This window comes from Bombus pyrosoma, linkage group LG1 (assembly GCF_014825855.1).
Source record: "Bombus pyrosoma isolate SC7728 linkage group LG1, ASM1482585v1, whole genome shotgun sequence".
NCBI lineage: Eukaryota > Metazoa > Arthropoda > Insecta > Hymenoptera > Apidae > Bombus > Bombus pyrosoma.
In genome coordinates this window covers 5,667,887-5,688,864 of record NC_057770.1, presented here as the reverse complement: position 1 = coordinate 5,688,864, position 20,978 = coordinate 5,667,887, and the positions used below count along the sequence as shown (strand labels likewise).

The 20,978-nt window shown below is 31.3% G+C and overlaps 2 protein-coding genes and 1 long non-coding RNA gene across 10 annotated transcripts; 1 reads left to right on the top strand and 2 right to left on the bottom strand.

Annotated features, from left to right (window-relative positions):
• Positions 1 to 14: 14 nt before the first annotated feature.
• On the bottom strand, positions 15 to 12,794 carry LOC122570110. 2 transcript variants are annotated; one of them, XM_043732021.1, is made up of 13 exons: positions 12,456 to 12,794; positions 10,199 to 10,793; positions 9,555 to 9,854; positions 8,815 to 9,147; positions 8,576 to 8,733; positions 8,325 to 8,496; positions 7,931 to 8,239; positions 7,695 to 7,843; positions 6,732 to 7,623; positions 6,510 to 6,656; positions 6,232 to 6,322; positions 6,069 to 6,144; positions 15 to 5,993 (listed from the first exon to the last, which is right to left on the bottom strand). In XM_043732021.1, the coding sequence occupies exons 2-13, from the start codon at positions 10,776 to 10,778 to the stop codon at positions 4,605 to 4,607; spliced, it is 4,596 nt and encodes a 1,531-aa protein (XP_043587956.1). In that variant the 5' UTR covers positions 10,779 to 10,793; positions 12,456 to 12,794; the 3' UTR covers positions 15 to 4,604. The 2 variants fall into 2 exon arrangements, with proteins under 2 accessions (XP_043587956.1, XP_043587967.1); XM_043732032.1 differs by lacking the exon at positions 12,456 to 12,794 and adding an exon at positions 12,136 to 12,233.
• Positions 12,540 to 13,692, top strand: LOC122570160. Its single transcript, XR_006317734.1, has 3 exons — positions 12,540 to 12,678; positions 12,801 to 13,514; positions 13,585 to 13,692. It is a non-coding gene; the product is annotated as an uncharacterized LOC122570160 (long non-coding RNA).
• Positions 13,664 to 20,854, bottom strand: LOC122570120 (membrane-associated guanylate kinase, WW and PDZ domain-containing protein 1-like). 7 transcript variants are annotated; one of them, XR_006317729.1, is made up of 12 exons: positions 20,672 to 20,852; positions 19,703 to 19,782; positions 19,399 to 19,624; positions 18,905 to 19,308; positions 18,637 to 18,825; positions 17,436 to 18,576; positions 17,227 to 17,362; positions 16,617 to 17,159; positions 16,364 to 16,534; positions 16,166 to 16,300; positions 15,775 to 15,905; positions 15,074 to 15,470 (listed from the first exon to the last, which is right to left on the bottom strand). XR_006317729.1 is itself a non-coding variant. In XM_043732055.1 (11 exons), exons 2-11 carry the CDS (start codon positions 19,749 to 19,751, stop codon positions 15,054 to 15,056), a joined length of 3,147 nt encoding a protein of 1,048 aa, XP_043587990.1. In that variant the 5' UTR covers positions 19,752 to 19,782; positions 20,672 to 20,854; the 3' UTR covers positions 13,664 to 15,053. The 7 variants fall into 7 exon arrangements, 4 of the variants coding, with proteins under 4 accessions (XP_043587990.1, XP_043587975.1, XP_043587983.1 ...); XM_043732055.1 differs by lacking the exon at positions 15,775 to 15,905 and having other exon boundaries at positions 13,664 to 15,218; positions 17,436 to 18,564; positions 20,672 to 20,854; XM_043732040.1 differs by lacking the exon at positions 15,775 to 15,905 and having other exon boundaries at positions 13,664 to 15,218; positions 20,672 to 20,853.
• Between the last annotated feature and the right edge of the window lie 124 nt (positions 20,855 to 20,978).

The following is a 20,978-nucleotide window of genomic DNA, read 5'->3' as shown; positions in this document are numbered from 1 at the left end:
TAAAATACATCACGTCGATATAAATGTAATATATTTCAGTATAATTATTATAAAGTAATAGCTCCTGAAGCGCTTATCGACAGCATCGATTGAAAGATAAAGTTTTACAAGAATTCTTGTATTTTTCTTTCGATCCGTATATGAGTATTGAAAAACAAAACAACTTTGGGATTGATCGTAAAAATGAACCTATACAAATGGCAAGGCTCAACGGCATGGCATACATATAATGGCATAACAGCAGCGATCTACAAAAAGCGAACTTAAAACACAATTTTGTGTTATAAAGAAATAAATAATAAAACCAAAAAAAATGTAGTAAAAATATATTTTACAATACTCTGTACAAGATCTTATTAGAATTAATATATAGTTAGCTCGGTGTAGATTGGTTATCATGAGACAGGCTATTCATCCTGGAATACTGTTGTCCGATTTCGCTTTGCGATTAATATCTTTTATTATTACCGCGTATATGCATTAATATTACTAATCTTATTTGCGATATCAGAAAGTTACTTCCTTAATTACGAAAACAGTCTGGCCATTATTTGGATATATTAATTTCGAACATTCATTTATAATACTATTTCCAGAAGAGATATGAGTATTGCAGTATTCCACGATTAATATTAGCAAAGTTATTATTAACGCGGTGTCTGTACATTTCTGCAAAAAAATATGCCGATGTTTTTGAAACATTCACCATCAGTGCAAGTGAAAATTATTTTGTTTACAAACACTAACGTCGTTCAAGGATTAAATGATTATTGCGAACAATCAAAACTTTGAATTTTCGCAGAAACAAACAGGCACGTGTAAAATATGTAGAGCGAAATTTTGAAATCTTCCTTTCACTACGTCAACAACAAATACTTCAATCAAAATCTGATAATCTGCATTAACAATTCACTCCACTCTAAATATATATTTAAAAAAAAAAATCTATGATCAGAGAGCCCAGATAGTAATAGTTCTTTAACACGGTTATGTTACACGTAAAAGAAGAAAATAATTAATAATATTTACATATATCGATTATATTTGTGAATCATTGCAATAAAACTGTTTCGCGCTACATAAAATAATTTTATACCAATTAGTTTCACCCTTTTGATTTCATCAAATTTTCTGTTACACTGAGCTCCCATAATGTTGATGAGAATATATAACATAAACATTATAGACATCCTAACAAGCTATTTAACTAAATTATACAAGGGCTGTTTGATTACATAAAAAGTGGAGAAAAAAGAAATTGCGAATATACGCGCGTTTTATATATGCCTCCTGGTCTCTGCAAGGCAATCAATATAAAGGTAAACGTTTAATAATAGAAATATGTCTTACACGTGTCACGTAAATCATTGATATATCTTCTCTCTATATATATATATATATATGTACACATACATATATATATAAATATAGATATATATATAAATCATTCAAACCACAATTCCATCGTTTAAAACTTTTTCAGATTAGGCTATATATATATATATATATATATATATATTTATAGTGCGCAATAAAGTAGTTTTTTTTCATTTATAAATATGTAACAAAAATAGATAATAATAGATATATTATATGTACAATGTAGACATGTAAAACCTAACAGAGTAGATGCGCGCTTGGTTACTTTCTAAATCAATCTAGAAGCCTTTACCGTGAAAAATACTTAATTATCTCAACATGAGCATATTTCGAAATTTTGCGTGCATTCATGCATTTTGCTTCTCGTTTTACAAAGACGGCATTATTATTTATATTAATTAATCATTTTTTCACGTTCTGTTACTTTTCCTTTACGCTCTACCATTTTATTTAAGAATCTTCTTTGAATGAACGATAATTTTCAAACAAATCGATCGATAATACAATTTTGTTCCGAGATATCGAATCTAGATTCTATACACGTACTTTCAAACATTTTGTGTTCACGTTCTTATGTAAAAAAGAAGAAAACATCTACGTTCTCGAATGCGAAATTAAATCGGATGTAGTCACGACACATCGACTATAACACAGACTCTAGTCCATTGTCACCTAATCATTTTATTTGCTAATCCTTTTTTCAACTTTACCTAATATTTTTACGAACTAAGCAGCATTTTTTACAGATTACACGCGATTCATTAAATATTAGCGGCTCCTCTCTTAGTAACAACAATATAACATACGAGTATACGTAAGCTCGCTCCAGAAAAAGTTCCACGGATCTATCGAATTCCTCCGTGGCACTCATTTAAATATCGTTTCACAAGGCCAAACAATGCTTTGAATTACATAATCTAATCTCCATCGCTTTTTTTCTCTACACTTCAAAGAATACTTTCAACAAGATCATTAATGAAGCTTATTTGATCTCGTAAAACGATTCGACTGCAAAAATCCTCCCAGGCCTTTTTTTGTACTGATATACATGTGTATAGTATACTAGAATTTAGTTGTTCGATTGTTTAACACGAGATAAAATGCATACGATCTTATCCAATCGCTACAAATGATTGTTCGTTATAATACGAGAAAAATAAAATTTTTCTCCTTCTCTTTATATTGTTCTCTCTGTACTTGATAATATAAGTTTGTATAAAAATTCTTCGACAGAGAAATTGTTGCAAACATTGATCAGTACAATAATTAACATAGTTGAAATTATAATAGTTCAACATTAAATGATATGTCGACGAATATGAACAAGTTAACAACATATTAATGAAGAGTCGAGGATTAAAAAGAATTTGTTTAATAATTGATCGTAAAGTATAAACAATAACCATTAAAAAAGGCCTGTAAAAACTCATGTACCCCGTCAATGACTAGCTTAAGGTATTATGCATATATAATATATGTATATAATTTTGCTTTGTTTTAGCATAAATGTTTCAATGGCATTGCATAGTTCCTTAAAATTTCTGCAAGGTGGGCCGTTTAGTTACAAGATATGGATTCTAGCATATCTTGATTTATTCAATTTTGCTGACTGATTAAATTATATATTCGAGACATGTATGATTCTGTATCTTTAAAATAATTTTTGTCAAAAATTTTAAAAGAATTTATTCACTGATAGAAGTTGACCTAAAAAATGTTAAAGGTTTTTTTCTATTTACAAGATATTGCAATTCTGTTAAAAGATTTTTGTGCAGTCAGCAATGATATTTAAAATATAAAAGCTAAAGTATGTTGTCTTTTAATCCATTTTAATTACTTAAACGTTTTCAAATGCTAAAGAAATATATAAGAAACATGCAAAATCTAATTGGTTTCAAAATTGCGATTTGATTAGCCTTCCCTTATCTTATTATCCTTGACCCTGTACTTGTTGCCATAGTTTTCCTTTTACTGCATACTTTCTATCAATCATTGCTAACGATAGTAAGGTACTACAGGAACGATTTGTAAATTATATACACAGATAAACAAATTACGCATATGATTGTAGTTCAACGAAAAAAAAATCGACATAATTTTTTTGTACGCAGTGCACGATTTTAACAAACGAATAATTCAAAAACCGATAATTTTTGTCTCTTATGATTTCAACGTGAAAGAGACAGAAACTAGCACAACTTTTAATATTTGCAAATAAGCAACTCATAACTGCAATTTCTTTTTTCTGGATCATAGATATTTGTTCTATTCTAAGGATCGATTAAACATTGGAATAATACAAATATCTGTTTCTAGATGTATAGTTTTGAAATTTCATTGAGATTAAAAAAACAGTTGTTCGATATGTGCATATTATTATCATGCATGATAGGGCGAAAGAATGCATTTGTAATTCACGATATAAAAGAATTCAAACGAAACATCATTGAAAATTTTCAAATCGTTTTGAACATATCTCGAAATATTGATACTACTACGCAGAGTCGATTAAAAACTTCACAATGATTAAATAACTGTCCTTCTACAATGAGAATTATTATACTACCATAGATAGCGAAAAATTTGATTGTTCGGACAACAACGTGTTGTTTGTCGATTTATGTATGCCACATAATTTACTTATAATCTATAATCCTTACGCTATGGGGTTGCTAGTGATTTTCACATCACATTGCACGACAATGTATATGATACAAAAGTAATTCATTTTGTACATACTTTCACAAGTGAGGGTGTTTCATATTCGATGTGTCCTCGTATCGAATACATATATCGTATACGATACTCTTCATTTGTTAATTTTCATTTCTCTCTTTCTCTCTAAACAAATTCTTTTCTTAATTCAGTCGTTGAACCAGCATTGAATCATGCTGTTTTGTATAGGTTCCTAGAAAACACTAAAATTTTAAACACATCGATGTGGACACATGTAGACAGAATATCGCGATGTTCATATGTCTCATAGCATGCACGTTTTGTGTTCCAATTTAGCATTTTTAAGATCTCCGATCTAAATACTATATTTGTAAAAACAAATGTAGGATTTAATTGTCATTGACTACATTTCGAAGCACCTACAAACGTAAAATCGTATTGCACCATAGTTCATTAGAAAAAACGTTTCTACATTGAAGAAAGTTCAAAGTGACAAAATACACAAGCTACACTGCCACAATCAATACATTTGCGCCTTTTTTCTTTCATTAAATAGTACTTGGCACAACAGTCACTTTACTGTATTGTTCATCTGACTGTCCAGTAGTAGTTTGTGGCAGTGGCTTCTCAAACCTCTCATGCTGTACATACGGTGATGACAACGTCGACGTTCTATGTTGATCTAGCTTTGGATTCTCTGCTATGGTAACGTATCCAGTACTCTGTTTAGTCGTAATTGGCTTGTCTGCATCCAACTTTGAGCTTGGCTTCGTACCACTGGTCGGCCAATACAGAGGATACCCTGTTGTAACATCTTCTTCAGTTTCGTTGTCTATCACTTCTGAGATAGGAGTTTCCGATTTTCCCCTTTGCTGTTGTTGTAGCATTTGGAATACGGAACTTGCAAGGACATATGGTTGCGAACCACCGGTCGTAGAAACTTGAGGTACAGTAGTCTTTTGCGACGAGTCTAACGTATCTGCTTGAAGATTTGACTTTTTCGAGACTTCAGAAATTGAAGACACGGAAACGTAGGGTTTCGACGAGGAATCCAGCGTAGACGGCAAAGTAGTTGGACTTGCGAAAGAAGAAACGAACGGTTTGCTGCATGAATCGGTCAAAGAGGTGGCTGCAAATGGAGTAGATATCGTGCTCCTTGTACTATCGATGCTGCTTAGAGTGAACGGCTTTTTTAATGAATCGATTAAACTTGTTTGCACATATGGTTTGGAGACTTTATCAGAAGTTGCAAACGGAGTCAAAGATTCTAGTTTTGATTTGTTCGACTCTGCAAATGTTAATTCATCTAGATCATGTAGCGAATCGATAGCTTTTTTATCTTTTTGGTTCTGCTCCAAAGATGCTAATGTTATGTATGGATTTGTGGGCTTGGGTTCTGATTTAATAGGTATTAGTGTATCTGCAGTAGATTCCGTTAAATCACTGTCATTCTCAGACTTTGCAGACTGTGCAGATTTAGGAACAGTTCCTATAATACTATAGCTCCCTGCAGTTGAAGTTTCCTTAGGAACAGGACTTGGATTACTGGACAGTTCTTCTGATGATGGCATACTAATGTACCCAGTCGAAGACCAAGTATGTTGCGAAGTTGTGTAGCCTGTACTGTCAGTTAAATTAGGCGTAGATCGTGCCAAAGATAACGTGTCTCCGATGATGGGCTCTCCGGATTTTGCAACTTTTGCGTATCGTTCGCGAAACGATGAGTGTCTCAGGCGAAGACTCGAAGAATCTGAATTCCAAGCTGGTGTTTCAAGCAATTTATTGGGTGAAACCGGCATTGGATCTATCTCCGTACCACTATCGCTTGAAACCTGAGAATCTGATGTTAGCGAAGAAGTAACAGATTCTTGTCCACTTGAACAACCACTGGAATCAGCAGGAGATTGATGTATATGTTGTTCTTTATCAAGAAGTGTCTGTAACAAAAATGCGTAAATATAAATAGAAAATACTAATCTTCTATTACCAATACAACTGATATATTCTTGTACCTGCACCATATTTGATGCTAATCCTGGTGGTAATTTAACTTCTACATCTTGCATAGCTTTACACTTCAACCAAATTCTAGAACAAGTAAAAACATATGTAAATAAGATTATATTTATTTTATAAGATGTTTAATATACATATTATCTAGGTGGTTATTCATACCGTTTTGATAGATGTAGACAACAAAAAATAATTATTACGGAACTAAAACCTCCTATCACCCATATTATCGTCCACACATTGTACGACGGTCCTATAATGAACGAGTAATGAAATTGTTATACACATACATAAAGAAAGAGGTCCAATACATCTTTTATTTCTCTTAGTAAATACTATAAGCCCTATAAGTATTGGACCTCTTTTTTCTTATCATCCTTATAATTGTTTTAACTAAGAAACTGAAGAATAAAACGAAAAACAAAGAAATTAAGACTTACCTTCACTATAACAATTTCCCTCACCAGGTTCAGACCATGGGCCTTTTAAATGGATATTATTTGATGCAATATTAACAGCTCTTACACGAAATTGATATAATTTTTCTCGTTCTATAGATTTGCAATCAGGGATAGGTAATCGAGCTTCTAAAACATTTATAGAAGAAATGTTAATGAAAAAGGCACAATTTTAAAAAATATATTTATCTGCTAAAATGTTACCTGTTTTAGTACTATTTTGTATTTCACCATCTTTCGAAGATATCTCATAATAATTTATGTGTCCAGCGGCGTATTCGGGTTTATTCCACATAACGATCACTTGGCTAGAATTCATGAAGCGCACACTAGGTACATTAATCATTCCCGGTGCACCAATTTTCGTAATCTTGCGAATTGTAGGCGATTTGACACTGCAAGATACAGTACATGCGGCTACACTAATGCTATAATTTGTATGCGCTAACAGATTTTTCAATTCAGTTTGTGTTGCGTCTTCAACTTTTTTCGCGTGTTCGTTGTAGTAAACTTCGTAATAGCGCAATACACCATTCATTGCTTCTGGTGGTCTCCATACAATGCTCATTGTCGTATTTGTCACATTTATAATTCTTACGTCCTGTGGAGGAGTTGTTGGTGCTGCTTCAAGAGTTGTATTATACAAAGGATCACTATGCAATCCTTCCCCACTTTTTGTTAAAACAGCGACAGCTAACATATATGTTGTATACGGTTTCAAATTGTTTACAATGCCATGGATAGTATGAGAATCGGCTTTTATCGTTCTATTAAGTTTCGGGCCTTTACAATTCAGATCATATGGCGAAACAATAGGACAATAATAAATATTAAATCCTTCTACTATTCCAATACGATCCGAACAATCTAATTTCCAACCAACTTCAATAAAGTCAGAACCAATTCTATTTATCCACACAGACTTCATTTTTCCAACTACTTTATTATGTATTACAGTGCATGATGCCCATACCATACCGCTACTACCTGTGTTCGTATTTGCAGAAATTGCAAATTGATACACTTTGTCGGGATCTGGTACAGTCATATTATAAATTGTTGTATATTTTGATACATGTACCCAATCTAAATAACCCTGCAATCACCAATTTTAGTATCAGTAAATTTTTTCATTACCAAAGCTATCAATAGCTAATAAATACATACAGTGCATTGATAAGGGCGATCACGTTCATTATCGCACCAAAAAATTGTATAATTTGTAATTTCCTTATTCATTTTAGGTGGTTTCCATGATAATTCATATAAGCCTCCATCAAACGCAATTTTTGTAAATGCTATAGGTTCGTGCGGTACTGTAATATAAATGCATTATTATTCATACGATGCACATGTATATTAGTTGAGCATCACAAATTTTCATTCGTTTGTATTAATCTTACTTTGGGATCGACTAGGTATAAAAATCTTAGCACGTTCTTCATTTATTCCAACAATATTTGTCGTAACAATTTCGAATTTATAATTATTAATACTAATTCCCTTGAATTTAGCGTATGTTCTCGTAGTTTCATTCGGAATAAGAGACACATTTCGTCCATTTTCTTCTACACGATCAATCTTATACTTGAAATTATCACCATTTTCTAGATATTGTGGTATAGTTTGCCAGTACAAATATACATCCCTGCTAGCACTGTTCTCCGCTATTTCAAAGCTTCCAATATCAGTTTTTGGAGGACGGCCAGGTACTAAAATATCAAATATATAAAAATATAAAAAATATTTCGGGAAGTACCTAGCAGTAAAATTAAAATTGCAGGAAATGCAACTTACATCTTGGTGGTGTTCTAAAAGTAACATCACTAAACTGACTCCACTTATCTTCCCCAGTCGCAACAGCACTTTTCATAAAAACTCGTACATCATATACAGTATTGGCATACTCCAGCCCAGTAAGATTATAGTATCTCTTATGCATGTGAATATCATTTGTAATATTAATTACCTAATATAAGATTGTATTAGTAAATATGTTATGTTATGCTTCTAAACAAAATATTATCTTAGTATTTATAAATCCTTACCTGCCAGGTTTTTTGATGATCCCATTGGTTTTGATACTTGATTCTATGATATAATCCAGGTGGAAAATTCTGCATTGGAAAAGGCACACTCCAGTGCAATAATGCACTATCAACCGTTTTATTAATAACTGATAAATTAGCCGGTTTCGCAGGGATAACTAAAATATATACATTTACATAATGCTGAAAATGGTATTATTAATATATCAATATTACATGAAAAGGTAATAAATACAAACCATGAGCAAAATGATGAAACTTATATGTAAAACTGGCATTTCCTAGAACGTTATTTACGTTCAGTATAAATGTATAATATTCATAGGGTTGTCGATAAATTGGATTCGTTGATGTATCCCACAAGCACATATTTGGCTTATCATCTTTGTCCTTTTTATCATCTTTATCTTTCGTTGGACATGGATATAATTTTCTACCTCCTGCTCTTCCCGGTAATTTAAATACGATCGTAAAAGTCGTTGTAACATAGTTTTGGACTGGTTCCCATGAGCATATCATAGTTTCCCAATTATAAGATACGCAACTGAAGTTTTGAGGTTCTTGAGGTTTAACTGTCAATAATTAATAAATAGATTATATTATCTCTTACCACTATAGAAAATGCTATATTAAGAATGCTTATAAGTAACTCTTTGTATAAAAAGGTTAAATAAGCTTAATAAAATAAGCTTTTATATTTATGACAAAATGATAAGATATACTTATCTTAAATGATAGTTAAGCGTAAATTCCAAGATACAAAACATATTAAATGATATTCCTATAATTCTCATGAAAGTAGGCACTGAATGCCCACTCTTGTTTTCATGAAATGCCTTTTAGCCTATTCTGATTAAGTTTATCTCAATGACATAATTTTATGAGTTTGTATAATATATATTATATTAAATATAATCTTTAAATTAAAAGATGCTATATTATTTAAAAAAAAATACTTGCAAAGTAAAAAAGTACTTACAACCAACTACAACTTTGTTCAAACAAACTGATTCCAGTTTTTTGTAGTGATTATTTTGTAATCTTAGTCTACAATAATACATATCTTCTGCAGGTGGAGGTTTTTCTACATCTAGTGATATTGTAGTTTCATTGATAATTGTAATAAATTCTGGTTCCATCTCCTTTTGATTACGAAAGAATACAAGATCTGAAGCATTTTTTCCAGGAAATTCAGCATCCACGAAAGATTGATTCAATATACATAGTATTCTTAGAGGTTGACCATATTCAAGTACAATATCACCTTGTGGCCAAGTCCCTTGAAAAATAATATTGTAAAATTAAGTTCAAAATAAGATTTCATTATCAATTAATTTATTATGCATATTTCAAATTAAATATTTAGTAGAATATACAGTAACTTTATCCTAAATTTTAGCCTACACTGTACACCTAGTGTATTATATATAGATATATACATTTAGTACCAAGACTAGAATTCCAAAAGGAGAAACAAGATGCAGGAATTATTTATAAACTCAACTGCAATAGAAAGTTACAAATACTTCAAAAGCATGAAATAAACTGCATCTAGTTGTTTAAATTCATGAATATATATTTCTTTTAATTAAAGACTAGAAAAGTTTTTACTATAAAACTTACTTCCAGGTGTTTTCAAACCAACTGCACATTGATTAGAATCTGCACTGCATATTGTTGTGCATAATAACAGAATAACAAAAGGAATTAAAAATATTCTCCAAAAACAATTCTTCCATTGTGTACCAACATTTTTTGTAACCAGTAATGACAAACTTTCATTTGTTCTAATTCTCCATAAATTATATATAGAACACATATAACTTTGTGAGATTTGTTTGTGTTGTTGACAATGCATTATATCACAATTATGATTAGAATTAACACTCCCACTTAACATACAATGATGAACTGAACACGTGTCAGATAAATACTTAATAGTTGATGAAAGTTCAATTGTGTCACATGGATCATCTTCTAGCCTGTTAATGACATCTACTTTCTGGCATAGACTGATATTTCTTGGGACACATGTATTATCTTCACATCTCTCTGAATCACAGCACAAATTCTCTGTCATTCTACTTGCATTTGAACATCTAACAACATCATCATGCTTTGATGCAGCATTTTTAAAATCTGATTGTAAAAAGTGAGACATTTCTTGCTGAAATTTTTTGGGATCTGTTTTGTTTGAAGACATCTTGTGCTCCCATCACTGTAAAAGATAAGAAGAATAAAATATTACTTTAAAATACAAATATTAATTTAAAAACATTTGACATTTTAAATTTAACATTAGATTAAAATAATTATGTAATAAAATAAAAAATTAAATATTTTAAAATACAATGCAACAACATGATTCCAAAACTAAGCTATAACTAAGAATGTTTATGTTTTAGAAGCTGAATGTAAGATTGTAATTAATGAGATAGAATATATGTCTCAAAGTCAAGGTTATGCCGTATCACTTCTACATTTTTTTATTATGCTGTCAGTATTTCCTTATAATATTTATTTTTTACTATACGATAATGCTAAGTAATAAAATGAAAATATTTATATGAAGAACATTACGAAGAACTGGTTACACAATCATAACACAACATATTGAATAATATAGTGTCACAAATATATGCTGCATATTTTATATATGTAGATGTAGTGAACAATACTTTTTTATTCTATGATGTTGTATCATAGATGCATACCAAATGAATGAAGGAACAAACTAAAATCAGGGAGATAACTTGCTCAGATACAAGATTGTAGAATGAATTATTCATTGGAAACAAAATTTTGAGAGGTCATACAATTCCATCTTTGAGTAAACAGTTATTTTCAACAGACCTATGTTAATCTACACTTTAATCTTTGAAGTTATTAAAACCTTTGTTAAAAGTTTTGTTTTATAGAAAGCTTTACAGATAAAAAAGATTTACACTCTATACTATTTAAAATTATATATGACTCATAATAATAATTAGAGAATAACATGCATCAAAAGGAAAATATTAATACAATTTCAATAAATAATATGTGTGAAAACCTCAAATAGTTAATATATATAAAGCTTTATCATTTAAAAACGTTACAATGCAGTAACTGTAATTCAATCAAATCAGGGTAATAGCAATGAATAAAATAAAAATTAATAATATGTTTATGTAAGGTCTGTTATATTATTAATATATTTTTCGAATAATTTTAATAATCATAAGCTGTGGTCGCTATTATTTATTAGAAAAATAATTATCGGAATAATGGGAAAACTGATAACTTGAAAACGTAATCAGCCATCACGGTCGCAGTGTAAGTGAGAAGAAGAAAAAAAGGAAAGAATATGTATATATACACACACATATAGAGTTTTATATATATATATATAAAATTTCTACACGAATTATCTACTATAATAGGCAGAGTCATTTCATCTATAAAACTAAAAAACTCTCACAGATAGTTGAGAATCATATCGAGTTAAAACCATTAAAATCGTTTATTTACGAACATACACTATGTCCACAGCGTAACGCGTTCCATGTAGATACCCATACCTCGTATTCTGTCTTGTTGCGTGTATATGCCTCTGTGTAGTAAGATTGTGTGTGATCTCATGAATGTTGGTCTAATATATGTACATAGCAGAAACGCACGAAACAATGTAACAAGGCTTATGCATTGTATATACCATGTATATATAATACCATGCAGCATGTTCGAGAGCGTAGAAAATATTTATCTGATTAACAAGGGAAAATTAGATGATTAAAAAATCACAGCATTATTTATAGAGAAATCGACCAATACGACATATTTCGTCAGAGCTGGGAAAGTCCAAAGTAGTTGCGAATACCACTCGTTCTCGAGTACTTACCGTCAGCAAGTAGTCGACGAATTTCTGCAGATCCCTCATTGCACTTCCATGTATTCTAAATCGTCTCCACACTATTTCACTGAACTTAACACTACGGGCGGTCGAACGTAAACCCGTTTTATCCGCTAAGTATATCTTCTGGTTACCGTAACGCGTTCAAGACTAATACTCGAGACTCGAGACCTCGTGAACTGCTAAAACAGTCGGCACGGTTTCACGGATTGTAAGTTCCATGCACGAGTCGCAGCCGCATAAATCGGCCGCGTCACTTCATATTTGCGAAAAAATTCTGTTTACATTCGCCCAGAGGGACCCAGGAATAAATATATATGATACACATTCTAGGTAAAATACGTGCGATCAATCGACAGTGCTGCCAACATGTCAGTGATCCTTTGTGAAAAATCGAACGACATAACAGGAACGATCGCACAAATCTATTACATAATTCGGGAAAATATAACATTTATATGATGTTTCTGATTATTCTGTTTAATTATTTCAAAAATGTTAGAACATAAAAAGCATAAAGAACGCATGTTTTGAATGCTGTAACTTGACGACATTGACTGACGTCATACAACGTCAAGCGCTGCATTCTTGGAAATGTAGGCGCAGGCTTCATAGTTGACCGCGATATCTTCTAATAGGCGCCATTTTCGAATTCAATTAGACAATCATATTTAGATATGTATAGATATATTTTTTTAGTATGTTATAAATGAGGTATAAATTTTTGTCTAGTATTTATATATTCATACTTTTAAAGGAATTGACAATTTTAATATAAAATTAATTGTATGTTGATGAAAAATTAGTCTTCCGTCAACAGATAATAATAAACATTTGAAAATGGATTCAATAGCTAAGTGTAGATCTTTATTTTCGACATATGTATCAACAACGACCCTATAATAAAATTCTAATAATACCGATATTTGAAATTCGGTATTGTTATTAGAATTAGAGCAATCAACAATTACCGTTAGTAATAAAGAACTTATACCATATTATATATCTGTTTATAATAAATATAAAATGTTCCAGCAAAATTATAAGGTAATATAAAGTAACAGATTTCATGACTTAGTACTTTCAACTTGTAAATATAGAATATATTGATTTTCAGTAAACGTGTGCAATATACATTGGTAAGAGATAAAATCGTAATATTACTGCAGAAGATGTGGAGAATTTTAATAACGAAATTACAAAGATAGTAAATACATTTTAATTAAAAAATTATTCCTTTACGAGGAGTTTACAATAATTGGTAATGTTACATAATTTTCTATAATATGTATTTATATGTATATATTTACAATTATCCTAAACTTGTTTGCACTATCCTACATAATATACAAATTCTAGATGTGTGTGTGTGTATATGTATGTATGCGTATTGTGTATTTAATTATAAAAATAAACATAATAATTATAGTATAAGAAAAATACGATTCATTTTAAATGCGTTTATCAATGTTTATCGTTGATAAGATATACGACAAAATTGCTTATTTAAGTAAATATAAACAATGAAAATATTTCACACATACATATATTGAAGCTTTTTACAACGCTTTTTTTATATTTGAGAAAATTTAAAAATATAATCTAAGTCGATCTTTTACTTATTTCGTTCAATGCATTCTACTAAATGTTTTTTTCTTAGTTACAATCGACTTACTAGTAAAAAAATATATTTATTAATTTTCTTTTATACATTCAACGCATTTTAATACCGCAAAAAGATCGGAAGAAATGGTTTTTATAAAAAAAATTCATCCAATCTCATTAAAGATTTTCTTCTCATTGTCAACTTCTTATTACAAACATTAGTGTATAATCAACAAGGAAAAGATAGTATTTCAAACGAGGAGTTTAAATAATGAAAGCATAAACATATGTTTTTATATTGATCTCCTGCACCGCATCTCGAAATGGTTTTTAAGTGCATTCGTTTCTTTGGTTGTATCAGTACTTAATTTAATTATTGCTATATGCACATATTTCGTACAATTATAATAAATATTATACTAAAACAAAAACAATATCGCAATATCCTTTAAATGCTGCTCAAAAAAATTAAGAGAATAAAGCATAGATTCAATGAGATTCTTCACTAGCTGTATACACATACTCAAGAGTATACTATTTAATGATTAAGATCACATTAACATTATATCATGAATTTGTGAAAACATTCCTGAGTGCATACAATTATTACAGAGTATATAAAAATATTTAATTTAGATGATACTTTTCAGTCTGCGAGATCTTTCAGTTGAAAATTTATCAGTCCAAAATCGTTTTCCTACACAGATATTAAAATAGGTAACTTCTGTATGTTTTGTGGGTATCAATGCTATTTGCTGTTACAAATAGATCATACTCCATTAACATTCGCAGTTTACCGTATTTGGTTACATTAACTCATGTTTACACAATGAATTTCAATATACAATTACATTATGAACAATATAAGGTAGTTCAATGGTAAAGAAATCTCGAAAGTTTCTTTTCGAAAGTTGATATTTAATTCTATAAAATATGAACTTATTATGAATAAGATATTACGTTTACGTTGAATAGCTGATATTATAAATATCTATTTTTGGATGAACAGCAGTTGAGTAAAATGAAAAATCGAACTTTCTGACGTTTTTTAGGGTGCACACCCATCTCGTGTAATTTCAATAAATGTCTGCGTGGGGTGCCCTCATCAATCGGTCGAATACTTATTTGGTCGATTGTGAGATTACTCTACAATAAAGTTCAATAAAAAAAATGTATAATTGCTTCAGAAGCTTAAGCTTTTACTTAGTAATTTTGTTATTATATATAGAACACGCGTAAGGCACAATACTCTCAAGCTATCACACGTGTTAGGATGAATTAATATCTTCCCTTTCAGAAATTAGATCATTTAAATAGAGAGTTAGCACCAGTCCAATTTTGTTAGAATGAGTAAGTATCATCCCTATAAATCGGACTTTTCACAAGTCATATTGATAGCTGCAAGAAAAGTCATTCACATATTCCTTCCTTCAACTTAAATGTATGTAAAATTTCTTATTTTAATTATCAAAACACATTATAATTAATAAGTAATTAATATTAATATTACTATATTCATTGTGAATATCAACAACCATGTCCACAATATTCGTATTAATATTGCTAAACTGCAATATATATAATTTGAAGCTCTAGTAGTCACATATAAATAATATTATCAAATATAAAAGCTGCACATGTGAGTGTTGTAAAAATTGATTTCAACGTGTCGTATATAAAAAGTATATATCTTACTACATACCTACATATATGTATAACCAACTCCATAAAATATACAATATAACACACTGTTTCCCCGTTTGCACCAGATATTTCTGTACTAAATGACATAGTACTATAAAACAGTGTGTGTGTGTATTAATCTAACTCTCACTGTAATAAAACAACCTCTTGCAATCATTCTTTTCTTTTTCATATTGTCTTTAAATGTTTTTGTTTTTTATTATGGTACCTAATGTTAAACTCTGAAGCTTCAAGTAAAATTATCAAGGAAAATTATAAAAGGACAACGTTAGCATTAGTATCATCACTTGCAAAAGTAAATATCGTTAATATTTTTAATATTAATATATTGTTATTTAGGATGGTTAATTTCATATATTCATATCGTAGAGGTGTGGAAGAGCACCTACCACTGAAGGCATCTGACAACCGCGTCGAACTAAAAGTCGAACGGATGGTCCACCGTTTCGTATAATTTCAATAGCTTCTGTATGTGTCATATTTTTAGTGTTAATTCCATTTATTTCAATTATTTGATCACCAACCTAGAATTTGTATTAAAAAAACCAATTATATGAACTATCATAGTTTGATATAATCACACTTACTCTTAATCGATTATCAATAGATGCCGGACCATTTTCTGCAATTTGTAACACAAATAATGGCATGTTTTGAAATTCGCGTCCTCCACGAATACTGAAACCAAATCCTCTAGTTCCACGAGTCAATTCCACAGCATGATATTGACCTCCATCTCCATCACATGTTGGTTCATCCTAAAGTAATTTATTAAATATCGTATTTATAATCGATTACATATTGAATTTGGCTACAAATTACTTCATAGTTAAGCAATACCTTTTGAGATAAAGACGTATTACTACAACAATCATCAAGAGGATAACCAATTGTCAACGTAACGGAATAACCCGAATCTTTAATTAAATTCACAATGTCTTTATGACAAACATTTGTAATATCTACATGATTGACGGCAAGAATATGATCGCCAACATTTAATCGGCCGCATCTTTCCGCGGGTGAACCTTCGATTATTCTACCTATCGTCGAACCGGCTTTATTAACTGAGGAAATGATAACAAAACCAAAACCTTCATTTTCCATTCTAGTAACCGTCACGTCATAAGGATATTGGAGACTCATTTGTCTATTATAGTGAGTTTGAAGATTTTCTGGAAGATGTTCTTGGGTGTTAATTCGACGACGAATTCCTAGGGTGACTCTACCATTTTGAGCGGCAGCTATCATTAATTGAACGACGTGATGATGTGATGAATTCATAACACTCTCACCATCGACGGACATAATTAGATCACCTGTATTTAATCTGTTATCTAAGTCTGCTGCACCACCTGGTACAATATGTCCAACTGAAACCTGCTGACAATTACATTATCAATACTTTTGATTTCTTTCAGTTGAAGGCATAAGTAACTTTGTAACTCACTTGAGATCCTTCCTCGGTGCCACCAACTATTCTAAATCCAAATCCTGTATCTTGTCTTACTAAAGTTACTAATGTCTCTATCCATTCTATATCAGGCACAATTGGGCACACTAACTCGTTGCTATATTGAGGATACCTAAAATGTGAAAAATAATTTTTGTATTTGAACGAAGGTGGGAACATAGACTGGATGAATCCAAGCTATTTACCGCGGTATCGAACTGGAATGTGGTTGTTCATGCTCAAAACTGGTAGTCTCTTTCCGTTTATCCCATATTTCACCAGTATCAACATTTTGTTCCTGACCAATAGAGTATACATTATAATCTTGTTCGCTATATTGAGAATGAGATTGTGACGTATACAAATCTTTATAATAGTCTGAATGTAAACATCCATTTTGTTTCAACATGTTATCGTGATGAGGTATATCGATAGAATATACATCATTATTTATATTTAATTTATCGTTTGTAACCCAATCTCTTTTTGCGCTATTTCTTACAGAATCATCATCTAAGTTTGCCATTGTAACAAAGTTGTCAGATAGATTTGTAATATTTGCTTTATATGGATCATTGTAATACATGCTATGCGTGTATTCTGAATATTTGTATCGATTATCGAGTGGATTTAATTCGTTTTCGTTCTGTTCATTCCAGTTTGATCTGATCGCACCGGGTGGGGATTTTGGACGATTCCTCGTATCGATAAGTGGAGTTTTTGGTCGACTTGGTACAACAGTCTTTGTTTGAGTGCTATAAATATCAGCCGTCGGTGTTTTACTTCTAAAGAAATCCTGTGAATTTTTTTCTTTCTTTTCGTTTGATTTGGATGTTGTTCTCTGTACATGTATCAATGCTTCTTCATTGCGAGCACAATCTTTCAACACTTGTACCACTTCTGAGTGACACATGTTTCTCACGTTAATATCATTTATATTGACTAAAATATCACCTTCCATTAAATTTTTACAACGTTGGCGATCTAAAATTTTTTTAACCTTCTGACCATGAGCTGAATCTGCTATTGTAAATCCAAATCCCATGGTACCCTTTACAATCGCAATACTGAGAAATTCTGATTTGGAAGACATTGATGAGTCTTTACAGTCATTCAAATCACTGCTTTCAGATAATAAAATATCTGTACTACTAGGTCTCTTAATTGTATTAATCTTATCCGAAATACAAAGATCTGGCATTGAGTTGACAGAAGTAGTGGCAAGGTTTTCACCATTTTGAAGACTATGTACTGGTAAGAATGTAGAATCCAGGAAATTGAAACGACCATTACTTTGTAGAGTAGGGTCTAAATCCATATACATTCTCGGATCTTCTGTTAAAATATCTGAGAAAATAAAATGTATTCTTCTAGAAAAAATATACTATTGTTTAGTAAGATTGTTACCTGGTGCATTAACAGCAATAGTTGTAACCACTTCTGTATTTGGATCATTTGGGTCAAATGGCAATGGATAACCACGACACACTTCCAATGCAACAGTTTCACCACTGCTAATTGATTTGAAAACATTAACCATTTCATTATGTGTAAAACCCAAAACACAAGTATCATTAACATATACCAGCACGTCCCCTATAATAGAATTTCAAATTGAGAAAGTTATTACTCTATAATAAAGAAAAATTACTTTTTATGTGGTTATGTATATTACCAGTTTGTAATTTTCCATCTAACCATGCCGGACCATTTGGTACCACACTCTTAATTTGTAAAAATTCCTCAACTGAGTCATCTCCACCAACAATTGTAAATCCTAATCCTCTTGAACTTTTTATCAAAGTTGTTCTGATTTTCTGGCCTTTTAGTTTATCAGGATTTCTTGTGAAGTTAGGACTCTTTCTTTCTCCTAAACTTTGTTGTGCCCTTTTGGCTTGCAATACAGGATTTTCATATTGAGTTCTACGATTTACATGATCAATAAAATATGTACCATAAAGAGTATCATCTATTTTTTCCCAACCATAAGGTAATTCATCATCCAAACATTCTTCAAGAGACCTTTTTTGAAATTTAGATAAACGTGGGTCTAACCAGTGAGAAGTGCCTGTATTGTGACTGCGAAATAATTATTAATAAAAATAAGTTATATAATTGTGTAACAAGCATAATTTATTTCCAAAAACATATAATTCATATTATATATACTCTATAAAATAAACTTCTCCTGTGTCTGTGTAAGCTTTCTCCCAGTTTGGTGGTAGAGGTCCTAATTGATCTTCTGTAGCTTGAGTACGATTTCTATTACTTTGTTCCTGATTGGATATTCCTGTATTTTGTTCAGAACCCGAATTATACAAATATGTTGGTGGAATACGATGATTAGTTTCATCATTTCCACTGATTGCTAATACTTCTTTGTCCATACTCTCTCCTGAAATTACATACATTGTTGTAGTATGTAACACTTCCAAATATAGTTGGAAACAATAACAAATAATAATTTTAATACCATCATTAGTATTATCAATAGATGTTGTATCTTCTGTTTTTGTAGCCATTTTATAGTTCCTTTAGTTCCACCTTAATATCCTAACAAATAACAAAAAGAAATTATGTCTATAGAATTACAAATGCATACATACCAATCTTTTTTTCTAATGTATTTGATTTATTTATTTTAAGGCAAATATTTTAGAATTTAAATTAAGAATAGATGACCTCAATTTACAAATTAAGTATGGAATATAATAGTATAACAAAATGCGAAACAGATATACAACAAATATTTGCTATAGAAATAAAATACCGTCGGCAAGAAACACCGTATCAGAATTACGGATTATATTTCACGAATTGTGACACATTTCACCCGACATACTAAAACATTTTTTCCGTTCTTTTAGGATTAGTTACTACCAGATAGTAATCGCATTATCCAGATTGGTAGGCTCCCGACAACTGAAAATTCTTTTATCAGCTATTTCAAACATCTGACAGATAAGAGAAACGAAAACGTTGACAGTAACGCGTAGCTGGACTTCCTGACACCGTCTTCCAAATGCCGATATTGATACGATACTCGAGATCCTGACGGACAGGTGTCTGCAGTAAAATTACATAAAGCAGAAGAGGAACACGACACACACGGCGGACGTGAATGCATTCTTACGAATGCATTCACCCGAGAGAGCCTGTGCGTAGCCCACATATCGCGCATCATTGAATGCAACTTTCTATCTAGAAAAGTAACGTCGCCGACTCGTCGACGTAAATAAAACTTTTTGTCATGGTGAAAGATCCGACAAGAGCGTTTCCACTTTTCTTCTGCGCAACGATACGTTGCTTTCAATATCACGCTGTATAATTGTATATAAGTATAATCGAGGATGCACGAAATTCAGCAAGTAGAAAATAACGATAGCACGAACCAGGGAAACATCTATTCCGTAGATACTTTTTTACACGGAGATTTACTTACGTTGATTTCTTTCGATATGCTTCCCGATGGATTCAACCATCGTGGCTCAGCCGTAAAAACGGGCTGAAATATTTTAACACTGAATCACTTCGGGACCGCGGAAATGCTCATCATTTCGAAATGATAATGGAGTGAAACGTACTCGCGTTCGTCACACAGCTACATCACACACAATACTGCACCCTGCACCGCACGTAACCGAGGCATTTAACTAACGTCTGCGTTCAGACATCACCTTGCGGTTGAACTATGCACTAATTTATGGCGCGATATTCAATTACAAAATGAATTCAGCAGAATTTGTTAT